The sequence below is a fragment of the Carlito syrichta genome, unplaced genomic scaffold (genome assembly GCF_000164805.1).
Source record: "Carlito syrichta isolate Samal-C Ts95f unplaced genomic scaffold, Tarsius_syrichta-2.0.1 Scaffold301636, whole genome shotgun sequence".
In the NCBI taxonomy this organism is placed as follows: Eukaryota; Metazoa; Chordata; class Mammalia; order Primates; family Tarsiidae; genus Carlito; species Carlito syrichta.
This window is the reverse complement of record NW_007245732.1, coordinates 467,231-484,405: the sequence shown is the minus strand read 5'-3', so window position 1 is coordinate 484,405 and position 17,175 is coordinate 467,231. Positions and strand designations below refer to the sequence as shown.

Below are 17,175 nucleotides of genomic sequence, written 5' to 3'. Positions count from 1 at the left end.
TGTCTCAACCTCCCAAATAGTTGGGACTACAGGTACTCACTAATTCCACTTCTTTATAAACCATTTTTCCTGACCATAATACACTCAAATAGATAAATAGGTTTTCTTTACTCTTCCTTTCTGGAGTTTTGTTTTGTTTTGTTTTGTTTGAGTTGGAGTCTTACTCTGTTGCCCAGGCTGGAGTGCAGTAGCATACTCATGGCCACCGTAGCCTCAACCTATTGGGCTCAGGCAATCCTCTGCCTCAGCCTTCCAAGTAGCTGGAACTACAGGCACACACAACCATGCTCAGATAATTTTTTGACTTATTGTAGAGACAAGGTCTCCCTAAGTAGTCTAGGCTGGTGTTGAACCCCTGGACTCAGGCAATCCCCTCGCCTCTGGGTCCCAAAGTGCTGAGACTACAGGCATGAGCCACCATGCCTGGATCGGAGTCATTTGTCTAGACGAAACATTCCTCATAAGGCTGACTTTATTTGATGATCCATCTTAACTGCTGTTCTCGGTGAGCTCTATTAACTTAGACTGTCTTCCTCATCCCTTTTCCAATGATACTGCCTACATGCTTCAAGGTCAAGCACAAATGACATATTCCCATTCAACCAACCCTGATCCCTATGACTGAGATTAGTCAATCCTGCTTCATTTTCTCACTGTGTTTCTGCATCTTAGATGGCATGTACCACACTCCATCTTAGATATATGCACCCCTCACTGACCATGGCTGATTCAACTGACCTGTCTTGTCCCTTCCTCTCACTCTCCTATGTGTGTTTCTCCCAAAGATGCACACTGACCAAAATGAAAACTTTCCAAGATAGCAGGAGGCACTCTTTTATTAAGGATTTACATAAGGTGAAATTGTGTTGTCCACAGATTTAAACAGTTATACCTATGTTCCCCCTTAGCAAATAAACTCTTTGTGGGAGTAGATCACATCTGACTCATTGGTGGACCCCCTACTGCTTACAACAGCATCTTTAAATGTGGTTCTAAAATGGTTACTTAATTCAATTAGGAATATCTTCTCCTTTATCATTTATTTTTTGGAGTATTATGGAATATATATATATATATATATATATATATATATATAATCAACTCTGTGCCTCCAGACTGTGAACCATAAGTTTCATCTCCCATTAAAAGTAGTCAAGAGCCTGTAGAGAAATGGCCAATTCCAGGTATGAACAGGAAATGCATAAGATGATCCTGGAACATGGCATTATTCCTAAGAGCAAGCTATCAAAAACCTCATGGCTCATGACAAATGGAGACAGAAGCCACTTGGAAGAGATTCCAACTGGCCAAAAATGGAACAGTGTGAACGTAAGAAGAATAATGATGACAATGCATTGAAATACATCATATATATATGTAATTTTATTAGTACTCTTCAAAGAGAACAACTACTACCACAACAATTCTTAGCCACCTATAAAGGTTACTAGGGTATCTTGGCTTATTATTCTGAACATTTACAAATAAAAGCAAACACTCAAACATGTGCCATGTATTTGTTGGCAATGAAGGAAAGGTCTCTTTATAGGAAAAACACAGCTAACATGTAAAAAGGAATAAAAATGGAAAAAAAAAGAGTAAAAACTAAAAAACTGCCCTGTGACAACCTCTAATGAAATAATATTTTGTCAAGAATCTTTAATGGATCGCATAATAGGTGAAAGGCTGACAGTGAACTCCATGATAGATGGTTAAGATGACAACTCCTGAGCCCACTGATGGATCTTAGCATCACTAAGAGTAAAATAACTGATATCATGTTCCTGTAATGGAAATATAATAGAAATACACAGTTCCACCCCCCTCCAGAAAGTTAAACCTGAATCAAATTGAGTTGTACATCTAAATATTAGTTTATAAGAAATATGGGCCGTAAGGGACACCATTTTCAAATACAATAAGGATACAATCAGCCAAAATAAAAACATGGGAAGTCCTACAGGTAAACTAAGCAAAATTTATTCAACAAATAAAGGACATGAAAAATAAGGGAGCATGGCATTATAGATTAAAAGAGCCTTAAGAGGTGTATTAACAAAAGGCAGTTGTGGAGTTTGCATTTTAATTTGAAAAACTTAACAGTGAGAAGATACACTTGAGACAATCAGAAAAAAAATTAGGGATTTAATAATTTTCATGGGTGAGATAACGTTGTACAGTTTTTTTAAATGTTATTATCTTTTAGAGAGGCAAAATTAAATATCTACAGATAAGTGATATGCTAAGATTTGCTTTAAAATACTTCAGCAAAAGAAAAAAAGGAAGGAGCCTCCACTTCCAGGAAGATGGTATAAACAGGGTGCAGCCAGGAGGAAATGGGTGTGGCTATAAAGGGTAACAGTAGGAATCCTAGTGGGGATGGAATGTTCTGTATCTTGGCTCAATCTCCTGGTTGTGATACTGCACTGTAACACTGCAAGATGTTACCAAAAGGGGAAGATTTGTCAAGGGTACAAGAGATTCCTCTGTATTATTTCTTATAGCTGCAAGTGAATCGCCAAATAAAAAGTTTAATAAAAAGAAAAAGAAAATATAAATATGACCTGGCAGGAGACAGGTGAAACAAGAATGGCAGAAAAGTTGATGGCTACAGAATTCATTATTATCTTTTCCCTTTTTTCATTTGCTCAAAAGTTTCCATCATAAAAAGATTTTTTGGTTTAGGGTGTTTTGGTTTGGGGTCTTGGGTGTTGTTTTTGTTGTTGTTTTAAGGTTTAGAAAAATAAACTTAATGTCCTTGCAAACTGGTATTATCTTCTGATTTTCTTAACTGGTCTGTCTCCAGACTTCAAAAATCCCACACCACTAGGTCATCTTACTCACTCTTCCTAGCTGTTTCCTTCTAAAATATTTTTTTTTTCTTTATCACATCTTTGCTTAAAAGAAAACCCACCTTTTCAGGATAAAGTTCACATGCATCAAAAATCCCTCTACATTCAGACCCAAGCAACCATATGTTCATCTCCTACTTACCCTCTACATGAACCTTGCAATTCAGTCAAACTAGTCTCATGGATCCATGAATATAAATTTGGACACAGTATGCTTGCTTGGGTGCCATTCTCCTGTCTGCTATTCTCTCTTCCACTGATCTAAATCACACCCATCTTTAAAAGCATAATAAAACCTGCCTTGTTCATGAAGCTCCCCTTTAAGTTCTCTCCTTAAGATAACTACAACCTTCTTCAGGACAGAAATCACAATACCTCGTAGCCTTCCTGATACAATATAAGTTTTCAATGCAAAGGTGTTGATTTAACTGAATGGTTTTCTGTTGTTATTGTTTTGAGTCGAAGTCTCACACTGTCACCCGGGCTGGACTCAGTGGCATAATCACGGCTCACCGCAGCCTCAAATTTCTGGGCTCAGGCAAGCCTTCTACCTCAGCCTTCCAAATAACTGGGAATACAGGTGAGTTCTACCATGTCTGGCTAATTTTAAAAAAATATTTTGTAGAGGCGTGGTCTCACTACATTACCTAGGCTGGTCTCAAACACCTAGGCTCAAGTGATTCTCCCACCTTGGCCTCCCAAAGTATTGGGATTACAGGTATAAGCCACTGTGCCCAGCCTTGAATGTTTATTATAAAGTCTTAAAGAGAGATTACTGAATTTTAAGAAAAAAATTAAAAGTAGAAGTGTTAAAGAGATCTAAAAATAAAAGTTGGAATTCGGTACAATGGATTTTAGACAGCAGTGCTATATTTCATTTGTTTTGTCACCTTGGACAACTCATTTAACACATCTTGGCATTTTGTTCTAAAATAGAAAATGAAGGACTAGGCTCCCCACTTTTTAGTGTGTAGATTCTACACCTGTCTCAGGGAAAATTTTCCCAAGGATCTCCATAGATTTTAACTTAAAAATGTAATTCATAAACGTTGCTCATCAACAGAGGCTAAACTTTATATAAAACACACAAAGCAAAACGATATCCCTGAACCATGAGTTTTTAAATAAAACTGAATCAATGAGAAAGAATTATATGATGACTCTGGAGACCACATGAACTAGTACCACCATATCTTTTAGAGGTATTACATTTGATAAGTCTTCCTAAAGTACCTATACCCTAAGGGTGGTACAATCTCTCTCCCTGTAGTATTAAAAGTCTATCATCCCAGAACTTGGAGCTCACTGTCAAGGATGTAACGCACAAAGGCAGAGACATTTTCTACCAAAGACTATGACCCTCCTGAGAAACACCAAGTTTTCCCTGAAAGTTGAAGCAGAAACTTACTAGGACAGGAAGCACACTGAGGGGATTACAAAACGAGATTAGGCATTAAGGGCACAAATTCTACTTTGCTTTAAGAAAGACAGCATTGCTCTCTAAGCAGGCCTTGTGTATTCAGGAAGGTCATGACTCACAGTCGGTCTTTCCACTTGGAAGTGGTGGTAATCCTAACCAAACCATGGAATCCATAGTGTGCCCTCACATTGACTTTCTTGGAATGAAAGGGCATCCATTCCCTTCCAGGCTGGAAGAGAAGAGAGTTGTCTAAGAATCAGCTGCACCCACCACCCGTGCTCAATAAAACTTAGGAAAACTCCTATCCAAGATAATATCCCGGGCACATGAAGGAAGAGGCAATATTCCTGCTCTAGAATCTTGATTTCATCGATGAGGAGGCTGGTGCCATGAGAGAGCCCAACGCAGTCACGTGACAGGCCAGTGGGATGAACTGTGGACACTAAGCGTAGGGCCTGGGGAGGAGTGAAGAGGTCAGAGGAACTCAAAGCCTAGCTATGGGGGGAAAAGCAGGAAGCAGCAGTTCATTTTCCTCTGCACTGGCCCAGCAGCACCAGGGTCCTGGCAGTTACCTGAGGTTTCTTCACCTTAATGATCCAGGTGGGCGGGACAATAACAGCAGCATGAGCCCCCAGGGAGCAGGGTTCCTCAATGTGATGCAGCATGAAGCAGGTCACCTTATTGTGAAACTGAAGAGAAAAACAGGCCAGTGAACAATTCTAGGCAAAGAGTAACACTGCAGCAAGATGGAGTAAGTATGCACGCACACACCCACGCAACACACACATACACCAGGCACACACTAAGGACGGACGCTTTGTTTGTCACCACCCAACCTGCCCCAAGAGCTCAGAGACCTGATTTCAAATTTATTTCAGTTCATTAACTTATAACAATTGATAAGAAATAGATCTAAAAGGATGAAGCCTGCTAAAAGTTTTAGTTGTTTCACGGAATACTTACATTAAGGTCTTAGAGTCTTGGAGGGTTCTATTAATCCTAACTTTGCACAGTTAGCAATGAAGACAAATAGGAAAGCAATGCCTACAGTCCTTTTTCTATCATAAAAATAAATTCTCCCAGGTCGACTTTCCAGTTTAAAGAAGTCAGTAAGAGATTGCTTGTGGTGGGTTTTTCTAAGGCCCCTTATAAAATGCAATGGTCACCTGTAATCCCAGCACTTTGGGAGGTCAAGGCAAGTAGATTGCCTGAGCCCGTGGGTTCAAGACCAGCCCAGGCAACTTGGCTAGACCTTATCTCTACAATAAATCAAAAAAATTAGCTGGACATGGTAGTGCGTGCCTGTAGTTCTGGCTACTTGGAAAGCTGAGGCGGGAGAATCACTGGAGCCCAGCAGGTCAATGGTGGGGTGGCCATGAGTGTGTTACTGCACTCCAGCCTGGGTGACAAAGCGAGACTCCAACTAAAAAAAAAAAAAAAAAAAAAAATGCAATGGCCCTGTTATATGGCAAGTCTAAAGTGATTTTTGCTTTTGAAAGGAACGTAGTAAATGTAGACTTAATGATCATAACAATACCACAGTATTAGAGGCTTCTGTACCCCAACTGTGACACTCAGACTGGTGAACTTTGGCCTTGAGCAACCAATGTACATTTTCAGTCATCTTTTGTGTGACTACAAAATAATAGTGATGTGCAATAACATTTATTTTCTAATAAGCCTAAAATCAACATTATGCAATCATCACGGGCCTTAAATTTTAATCACAGTGATTTTTAAACATTTAACCTCAGTTTCTACTTGTATTATACTTAATGTAACCACATAATTTATCATTTTAACTGGAACCATTTTAAAAGTGAAAAGGATCACTGATAATAATTATGTTGAAACAACAAACATAAATTAGAACTGTTTCAGTAAAACTGGCAAATATGGTCGTCCTAATTGGATTACATAGCATTAGAGAGATTTGTTTCATTTCTGTATAATTTCAAAATCTGCTGTGAGTAATTATTAATCAAGCAATTGTGTATAAAATACTGATAAAATAATTAATAATTCTCCCTGTCATCAGTTATTTATGATCTGCATTTAAATATACCAGAGGAATTTTGAGTATCTTCTATAAAAATTGATTTTTTTCTCAGCAATTTAAATAAATCCCCCAAAGTTTAACTATTACATTTCTAAAATGGTAGGAAATCTCAGAGATCGAGTACATCAAGTCTCTCAATCTACACATGAGTAATCTCCACTCTGGAGACCCAGAGGTATGTCTAAGATCATAGCTTTTAAATGGTGGAATCAGAACCTGACCCCAGAAATCCAGATACCAAACCCAGGGTTCTTTCTCCCATACCACAGAGGGTCACTTATTTATTTGTTTGTTTGACATCAAATATCTTATAAGGAATTGACTTGGACTGTTAAAATATGCCACTACCATAATTTGTGTTCAAATGTTTTATATCTATAATCCCTGCAAAACTTCCTTCTACAGGGTAGGAAATTGAGACACTCAAAGATAAGTGGACTTGTTCACACCTCAATGGCAAATGTCGAGTGAAAATTGGCTTTTGTAGTGTTTCGACTGGGTCATAGATTAATGTAAGAGGATGCACCTGTATGTTCATTGGAAGAAGGATTGAATTTCCAAATTAACTGACCCTGGATAAGTCATCTCACTACAGCCTGGTAGTGACACTGGCAGAAGTAGATGAAGCTTGTTTGAGTACATCTCTGCCCACAAGACTGCGCCACCAGTGGGATCTCATCAGATCAGGATAACCAGCTGCTTGGAGAACATTAGGACACCTGGACACTGAATCTACTTCTTCCTCCCCAAATGGGAGATATTGCCTTGATAGCATAGAATTTCATTCTAGAACTAGGACGGCCTTATAGTTAGTGAACATGTTCTTGAACAGATGTGCAACAGTTATTTGAGGAACTAACTGAAAGGAGATGAAACTGCCAAGAACAAAAAGAGCAGCAGGATGGTGGTATGACAACACTGGGCTTTCCAGACCACTGAGTCCCTACCCAGTAACAGCAGGTTCTCCTGCTATGTAGGGGCCTAGAACAGTTCACCAGAGAGATTATCAGGTTGTAGTATACAGGATTGCTAAAATTCAAATGGTTTTGACCCACCAAAAAATATCCATTTCATATGTTTCAATGAAATGCATCTGCTCCAGCTTCATGGTCTGTGTGGCTCACTCTATCCAATGTGTGTAGAGGGATGACATTTCCTGTAAATCCTTAACCTAACTGAAACACCACAGTCTTTTCTTTCCAGATCTCCTTTGCAAAGATGGGACAATACATTCCTACTCATATAACCATCTGCAAGAATAGTGGATTGAGAGATTACAGCAGGGATCAGCAAAGTTTTCCTATGAAGTCCCAGAGAGTAAATAGTTCAGGCTTATGAGTATACCCATCTCTGTTGCAATTACTCAACTCTGCCACTGTAGCATGAAAGTACCTGTAGACAATTCAGAAACGGCACAAACAGCCACAGACAACACATAAATAACTGGGTATGGCTGTGTTCCTATAAAACTGTATTTACAAAATAGGCAGCAGCCAAACTTGGCTGATGGGCCATAGTCGTCTACCAACCCTGAGTTAGACTATACATTATCTGGTAAAAGAAAGAATAGGTACACAGGCAATCAAATAAGAAAATGTAACACTTGGTAGGGACAGAGGAATTAGATTCCGAGAGAGAGAGAGAGAGAGAGAGAGAGAAGAGAAATTATCATCAGTTCCTAATGAATATATATGTTCAAATGTGAGAAAGAGCTGCATTTCAGTGAGCACACAGACAACCAAAAGAACATCCAAACCTACAAAAGAATACAAGAACCAGTCTTCTTCTTCTTCTTCTTTTCTTCTCTTTTCTTTTCTCTTCTCTTCTTTTTTCTTCTTCTTCCTTCTTCTTCCTCTTCCTCTTCCTCTTCTTCTTCTTCTTCTTCTTCTTCTTCAATTGAGACAAGGTCTCACTGTGTTATTCAGGCTGAAGTGCAGTGTGCTCAAAAAATCCTCCCATCTCAGCCTCCCAAGTAGCCGGAATAATAGGCATATGCCACCAAGCCCAGCTTTTTTTTTTTTTTTTTTTTTTTTTTTAATAAGGACGAGGTCTATGTCTTCCAGGTTGGTCTCAAACTCCTGGGCTCAAGCAATCCTTCTGCCTCTGCCTCCCAAAGTGTTGGAATTACAGGCAAGAGCCACCTGAGGGACCATGATGCTTGCCTCCTTGTGTTAGAGGACTCACTCCTGTAGGACACTGCTCTGTCGCTAATGTTGCATTCACCCACCATGGGAGGAGTTCTCAACAATCCAGTGGAGGGGAAAAAATGTACTCTAGGAGTGAAAGGCCCTCGATTTCAGTCTCAGCACTAGAACCAGGGGAGAATTTTCTAGGCTTTGATGTCTAGCTTCAATGCATATAAAACATAAGGGGTTAATTTAGCTCTGGTTTCTCCCAGCATAGATGCTCTTGTTCTATGATTTTTGTCTGTCGTCCTCCAAGGATCCTCTATGAGAAAAGTAATACATTAAATGGGAATAACTTTCCACTTACAGACAGGAATCCATATCAAGACATAAGTGTATTTTGATAAACGTGAGCCGCATTGTTTTATTTCATCCCAAACTTACCGCCTGCTTGCACCAGGAACAGCTGATAGCCACAATCTCTTTACTGTGGAAGGAGAACTTTTGCTGGAAGCCCTGGGATATAGGACAAGAGACAGAGAGTTGAAAACCACCTCAATCACAGCACGTTTGCCCTCCTGAAGCTCAACAAAGTGAATAAGGCAGAACGGTCACCCATCACTGGAGGTAATTAAACTGCAATGTCGTACTGAGTACTATACTATCCATTTTCTGCTTGCAACAATTTTCTATTCCTCTAGCAACCAAAGTGTGAGAGGGAGGAGGCAATGGTATTTCTTAGACCACTAAAAACTCAAAGTCCATCACATGAAAGAGATTTAAAAAAATAAATAAATGTAGTTCTAATATGTTTTTATTATAAGCAAAGGAGAAGCCACTGTTGGTTGGCATGGTGCTATATAACAGTGACCATACACCTCGGAGGCTCTAGACAGTTTTAGCATCTGACAGTCCAGAAAAAGAGAAACAGAATGTCAGAGAGACAGTACCTAGAAGTCAGGGTCTGGGAGAAGTCCAATGGTGTAGAAGTAAATTCAAACATTTTCATCAAAACAAATAGCTTTTTGCACTCAAAACAACTAGGTTTTAATTTTTGTTCTTTACCAGCAAGTAGCAATGAGATCAGTGAAATGGCAAACACATTTCTTTAATGTCCTTCACTAATAAACAAACAGAATTACTTTTCCATCAAGAACCGAAGAGGTGATTTTCAGCTACTGTTGTCCCTAAATAATTACCAGAGAGAAGTATGCAGTATTGCTCAAAGAATTTTTTTTTAGCCTTTCTAGAGCTCAGTTATTTCCCTCTGCCTACAAAAGCTAAACCCATACAAATGAAAAGCAATCACAAAAATACGCTAAAAACGGGGCATTTGTAAGGTGATGGAAAGAAAACAGAACGACATGACAAGCAGAAAAGCTATTCAAGGCACTGGTTGAATAAGTCTTTCTTAATGTGTACAGATCATTTTAAGTTAAAATCAATTGACACATTATTAAATGATGTCCCAATGGCATTATGCGGTGCCCATAACTCCTATCTGCAGTGCTTTATACACTCTTGGACATTTCCTCCCTTTGAACCTCTCTACCCTCTTTCCTAATACACCACACCAGTTCTGCCACTCCAGTCTCCTAGATGTGGAGGTGAGACCATGACTGGTTTCAGTATTCTGTGCTATGGGCTTCTTCCTCTAATCCTCTTTTGCTTCAGCCTCAACTGTCAGTTCCAGACACAGGACTTCTTCTTAATAGCAGACTCTCTTAGATTTTGAAAAATGTCTTCATCAATAGCCCTTTCTCCTATTTGGGTGATAGCTATACTAAAAGCCCAGATTGCACCACTATGTGGTAGATGCGTGTAACAAAACTGTACTTGTAGCCCTTCTGTATACACATAAAAGCATACCTTTTTTACACAAACTCTGTGATAATATTTTCACTCTCTGTGCAAAAAAGAGTTGACATAGCAAGCCTGAGACTCTTATTCTTAGAAAGGCTGCTTGCAAGCATGGCTCCTGGTTGGCACTTGGGAACTTGGATTTCAGGAGGGTTTCTCCAGTTCCCAAACAGTTGAGAGTGGCTCGTTAGGCCTAAACTGTTTGCACACACAATGTGGTTTATGCTGAATACCTGCTTTCCTTCTGGGCTTCTGGAACTTGGGTATATGCTATGCAGAGGTGCTTATGTGAACAGGCCTCAATAAAAATCCCGTAGGCCTTGCTACTTGTATTTGCCCTTGCCATTATAAATCACTGTCCTGCACTGCTGGTTATTTTACGTGCATGTGTTTTATCTCACAAATGGAAGTGTAAGCTCTTTAAAAGCAGTCCCTATATGGTTCTTAGCAATTTGGCATAGTTCTTTGAACATCAGAGACATGGAATATTCTCCAAATGACTGAACAGGAAGCTTGCTGCTACCACATCATGATCCAGTTACAAACTTCATGCTCTCCAGACTTTAGTAATCTTACTCAAGTCATCTGAAAATATGTCTTCTCACAGCCCCTTCCCCAGGAAAAAAAAAACTTAACCCCACAGACACTGCAAACATGCTAGGAATATAAGATTCATTTTTAAGTCTGCAACATTAAAATGCTATGTGACTGAAATTCAATGTGGTAGAATTTGTGGCATGACAGCAGTAGTAGCCACAACCAGAGGTGTACTAAATGTGGTGGTTTCAAATGCATTGCTGCGGGTCTTAAATTCTATTACCAGGCCACTGTTCCATCCACACATACAGCAGATGGCCAAGGATCAAACAGAAGCAGAGGAGAGAGAGCAAGACTGAGGAGTTCTTGGGTCTTCTTTTTGGCTGAGTGATCTCAGGCAAACCACTTAACTCTTCTAACATCCCCCTTCACCTGAAAACAGAAATAACAGTACAAACCTCTCCTACATAGGTAGTGCTAAGCATCAAATGGGGCCATGCACATGGATAAAAATATATAAAGAGCACTTTTATTGCCAAGATCTATCAAGAGAGCCTCTTCCACTACCTCACTTTAGGCAGGGAGCCCTTCTCCCAACCTAATAAAATGAAGGCCTTCCCAGGATAAAGAAGGGGCCCTCTTAGTACAGTAAGATAAAAGCCTTCCAAGAATAATAGAATAGTCCTTCTAGCACCGTAAGATAAGACCTTTCTTGGAAGATTTCTGTTAGAAAGGAATCTAGCCCCCAATCTGTAGTGCACATGTGTACGTCCACTGCAACCTTGAGCTGTGAAATACCCAACTAGCCTGTATGTTACTAATATTTAAGCCTTATCAGGGGGACAAAGAACCTAAAAATATATAAAAGGCAATGCCCCCCTGTGCTTGGGGTTCAGCCTTTGGATGTGAATCCACTGAGCTGGTGCCAGCATGAATAAACACTGCTTCCTGGAATAAACACTGCTTCCTGGCCTCAGTGTTCCATCTGAAAAATCCTACCACATACTGAGAAAGCCTTCTGGTGCCTATTATATGACTAAGTGATACTCCACTCAATGGTAAAAGGTGTGTGCATTCAGCCCCATCCCTCTACTGAATATTGGCCTTCTGGTTTCAGAGGGAAATCAGATATAAGACACTGTGGAACTGATAGGCTGGTACCAGAAACAAACAAGGCCAGTCACAACTGGGGCACTGGGCACTATGCTTAAACATAACTGTGGTGAGTCCCTTGGAAAGCAGCCTGGTGATCATCAGCTCAGCACTTTGTTTCAGATTCTAGCCTGGCAGCTATAGCCACCATGGCTTCGGGGTCACCATCTAACACAGAGACATAAATAAAACCCCATTGGAGCCTTCAGTCCCCATAAACCACCTGCTACACGAAGATTTGGATCAGGTTCTCAGCGTGGCAAAATGAACTAGATTCCAAATTATCCATTTTTAAATGCTGGCCCAAATCTGCTATTATGGGACTGGCAGAGGCCCTGACTGAATTTCAACTGACTTTATGACTGTGAAGGACTATTTTATTCAGTACTATCAAAGAGAAAGATAGGGATCTGAGACCAGATGTTTTGGAGCCAACTGACTTCAGAATTAAAAACACCAAGAACATTGAGGGATAAGGTCACTTTTGGTTCTCTGGAGTTTTTCAACCAAATTGAATAAAGTTTAAACAAGAATTATTCTGAGCCATGAAAGCTCTGTTGCCTTCTCATTTCTTCTGCCATCTAGGGCAGGCACCAAATGGCACTCAGCTTTACAGCCTCGGATGAAACCAGAAAAAAGGCTGTACTTAAAATGAGCTGGGTTTATTTTATTGTTTCTGTGTTTAACTAAGGTTTGAGGTGAGAGAATCTCCTGACCATAGGCTGATTCCCTGTTTGACTTGATTTTGTCCAGCACAAGAGTTGACATTCCTCCTGCCTCTAAAATATTAAAGAACAGGAAAATGAACCCCTCCACATCCACTAGCCAGTCTGTGGTATTACAAAGGGCAAATCCATGGGAATGATAAAATAAGACTAAACCAGTTTACTTCTGTTAATATTTATCTTAAAACTCAGAACTTCACACATTTTTACACAAATACTCCTTATGATTTTTAGAAAATACTTGTTTAGACATTTTGTATTTCATCTCTAAAGTGTATACCATATGTTTCGTTAGATACAAAGTCCATAATTTCTAGCAAAATAAGATTGAAATTTTAAAATAACTGTTAGATCACTCTTATAAATATATCCCATAGGACTGAAATAACAAAACGACTTGGTACTCACCAATGTAAAAGAAAATGTTTCTACTTTGATTTTGTTAGAGGATCTCAAACTGGTTGTTTCAACACAACCAACTGAAGTTGGTAAACAACTGTTTCTGTATCCCACCAGCCTAAGCTGATAAGTAACTAATACCTTCAAATGAACCAGAAATAGACCCACACCAACCTAACTGAAAATTCTTTTCTGACAAATTTTTTATAATGGCATTTGTTTTACCCAACTGTCTACTAACTTATGGACTACTTCTATCTGAACCAGAGTGCAACCTTCAATATTTAAGGAGCAAAATCTACTGTGAACCAGTCTTTAATACATGCAAATCATTGGTTTTTCTTCCTCAACACCTTCAACCCAGTTTTCCACTGCTCTGTATACCCTTGCCTGGCAACATAAATCCTTGTATATTAGGCTAGTTTGAGAATATAACTTTTCTCTAATTTTAACACAATGAAAAAATGTTAGCATCGTATTCTAGCTTTTGTAAGACTACAGTTTATTTACTCATAGAAACCCTAATTTATGAAAGTTCCTATATTAATTGTACTGTCTTAAGTTAAAATTGTTATAAACATATGAGATCGTCAAGATGTAAACATATGTTCATCTAAATTGGATTATAATAAACAGTCTTTATAAACTGAGTTATATCTTTATAACTTCTGAAAATGCTACAAATTATGTCAATCTACACAATTACTGTATTACAATCATCTTTGAGAAATATAAATTCTTGTCTCTTAGGTTTAATTACAATATGTTTTATGGCATTAATTAAAGCCTCTGAAAATTAGCCAATGCCTTTATTGTTCATAAAATGTTCTTGCCTCAGGGGACTCACTAACTTATACCCATAGATTGACATTTTATTATTCCCTAATAGAGTATTCCAAGATCCTCCATTCTAATGTCATTGGTAATTACAATACATTAGCCAGAGCCAATAAGCCTTATCGCTCTCAGATAGTTTTTGCTTTTTCCATTCATTTATTTGAAGGCTTCTGCTATGAGCTATAGATCATTCAGTGTTCTGGGGGAAAAACAAAAAAAGCAGGACACAAAATTTACCATACAAGTTAACACTGTTACCACAAATGTGTCAGACTGTATGAAAAAAACTAAGCAATGATTTTCAAGCCTTTTACATTTCAGAAACAGATGACTTCATGGAAGTGGACAGCTTAACCCAAGGCCTTGGAATTAAGATAGACACCTATAACAATGGCTACTGATTTACATTTTAATTTGCATGTTGACTATTTTAGCTATGATATTTATATTTCATATTTTTATAACCATCCTGATTCTAGGACAAAAATGCTTTATATGAGTAGTTATTGTTATATTCAATTAAGACCAAAACTATATATGAACCTTATCTGTTGAGTTTATCTTTGTCCTAGAATACCAGGAAGGTTCCTTAAAGGAAAGTATTTTCCTAATGATGCAACTAGCCATAATTATGATAATGTTCATTCATTAAAATTAATTTCCATCTCTGATTGACTTATAATAACCTTACCAATAAAAATTATCATTATAATGCTAAAAATATTCACTAAGAAGTTTGTTTCATGGAAAAAAAAACAAGACTAGTTAAAATAGTCTAAATATTTTTTAGAGGTAGGATTGATGTTAACAATTACCAACTATAAATCATGTCATTCTGTCAGCTCTTCAGTGAAACCATACTCTTGCTGATGGTGTGACATTACAAGAAATAATTGCGTGCTTTACGCTTAACTAACTTATTAAAGAAAACTCCCTTCTGCTGGCAGAGTTAGCTACATTTTGTGTGTGTGTGTAAACTTAGACTATGTTGCTATACTATTCCCGGACAACTGAGAAAGTGACTTTAGAGTTTTCCAGAATTACTCTGATTTTGCCCATTCTGGCTTCATGAATTTATGTCAAGGTAATATTGTCACGCAATATATGCCTTAGAGAGAGAAGGGAATCTGTCTCTAGAAATAGTTTTGCTTTCCCTTTGGAGTTTCATTACATATACTCTTCCCAGTAGTATATAAAATTACCTAATAGTCTTTTTGCAGCAATGTGCCTCATCAGGAAAGGTAAAGAAGCTGCAAAGAGCGAAAAAACGGCATCTCAAAAGATCCAGCTGCAGAACCTAACCAATACATCCTGGCAGGAGTGGCCTAGGGCCTGAAGGTGTAGGATAAAGAGGGGCAGAACTTAAAGATGGATAAAATGAGCTTCTTGTTGTGAGAACTCATCTATCATAGAAGATTTGTCACATTCTCGAGAACCCTGGAGGATGACGCTAACACTACGATGCTTTAATACTAACACAAGGATGGCTTTTGAATACTTGAGCAAAGAAATGATCCATGTTAAGTATGAATGCCTGAACTGCTGTGATGACGGAAGACATAAACACATTTCACAGAAACAAGCATGTAAAGCTGCTCTATTAAGTACAGCTGAAATGCCCATCAGTTGACCATGATCTGCAAGAGGCTCAAAGGGCACTCCATTTACCAGAGCAGTAAGAAATGTGCTAGAATGAAAGGGACCATCACTGTTCAAAAGATCAGAGGTGGCTCTCCTTCATAGGTTAGCCCTGATGGTAGGAAATGCTTTACAGAATGATCCTTCTGATAAATAACTGTAATTATTGAATTCTAAAATAATATTGACCATGCAGCAGCACTTAACCATCAAAGCAAGGTGGGCGCACTTATTTTAAGATTGAAGTTGCAGCCAAGGAAGCTTGACCTAGAGAGCTTTGGAAATGGTTATCGCAGCATCACATTTCTACAGTAAGTTAAATTATCAGATAAAAGGAATATTTCTCAATTGCTACAATCAAAAGAATTCAAGAATAGAAGATCCAGAGAGATGAAGGAAGTTGTTTCAAAAAAGTCACAGTCTTATGCCCTCTTCCATGAGCTAAGCAAATTTTCAAAGATAGAACCCACTAAATGAAGGAGAGGGCAAGCTCCCAGGAGAAGAATCTTGTAACATTACAACAAGGGTCTAGGGCAACATTTTCCCAGACTTAGAATTCAAAGGATCTATGTCCATTTGCTTGGGTAGCTGTACACTGAGGTCAGAGGAGTGTCCAAATATTTTAAAAACTATAGGACAAGTGTAGAAGTTTATATGTATACTCTGGGTATGATGCAGCACCAAGGTCCCCTATCCGATTAAGGATGTATGAGGCTCCATTAAAAAACAGAGCCTTGGACCAGGGCTAGTACAGTAAGTCTTCTACACAAAAACCTTCAAGTTGTGAACTTACAAAGATGCAAATGTGTGTTCACATGTCCAATTACGTTGGATCATGTATCTGTTGTACATTGTCACATGCATGCATACGCTACAAGTGGTTGTGCTTTTGTGTACTTTTCTGTACAGTTCAGCGTAGAGTACAGTAGTATAATATCTTTATTTTGAGGCCAGGATGTCTGGAAGCAAGTGTAAAATCAGCAGTGACATAGCTGGTAGCTTGTAGCCAATTGTGTTAGTTGGGTACCTATGCTAACTTTGTTGGATTTATGAACAAGTTGGACTTACAAACGTGCTCTCAGAACTGAACTCATTCGTATGTAGGGGAATATCTGTATTTAGAGTTTACTGCCTCCACAAGTCCATCAGGGTTAATTTCCCTGGTCTCCAGTTGTGTAAGTGGGTAATTAGCAGAATCTCCACACCGGTCTCTTGGCCTGTTATGTAAGCACTAGAATAATGAGGACACCCAATAAAACCTTCAAGCCGCCCTTCCAGCCATATCGAAATCCAAATCAATGTCAAATTCTCAGAAGTAACAGGTATTAGTGAGACCCAAACTTTACCTGTACAATGACCATTTGTATACCTAACCCTGAATTGTACGCCGCATCTTTAAAATAGAAATTTTTAAAAATTAAAAAAAAATTTGAATTGTTGTATTTCAATAGCCTCAGGAGGTACAAATAGTTTTTGATCTGTGACTTAAGTGTTTCCACCACCCCCTCCTGTGCACACTGAACCCAATAGGTGAGTTTTTTTGTCCCTGCTCCCCTTCCCCCCTTTCTGA

At 38.7% G+C, this 17,175-nt stretch overlaps 1 protein-coding gene across 1 annotated transcript in view; it reads right to left on the bottom strand.

The window, feature by feature from the left end:
- The window catches only part of DGKI (diacylglycerol kinase iota), a 237,482-nt gene extending 232,237 nt beyond the window's left edge, over positions 1–5,245 (bottom strand). The window contains exon 1 of the mRNA XM_021710904.1: positions 4,845–5,245. Within this exon, the coding sequence (XP_021566579.1) occupies positions 4,845–4,937 (93 nt within the window). The 5' untranslated portion in view covers positions 4,938–5,245. The remainder of the gene's footprint in view (positions 1–4,844) is intronic.
- Between the last annotated feature and the right edge of the window lie 11,930 nt (positions 5,246–17,175).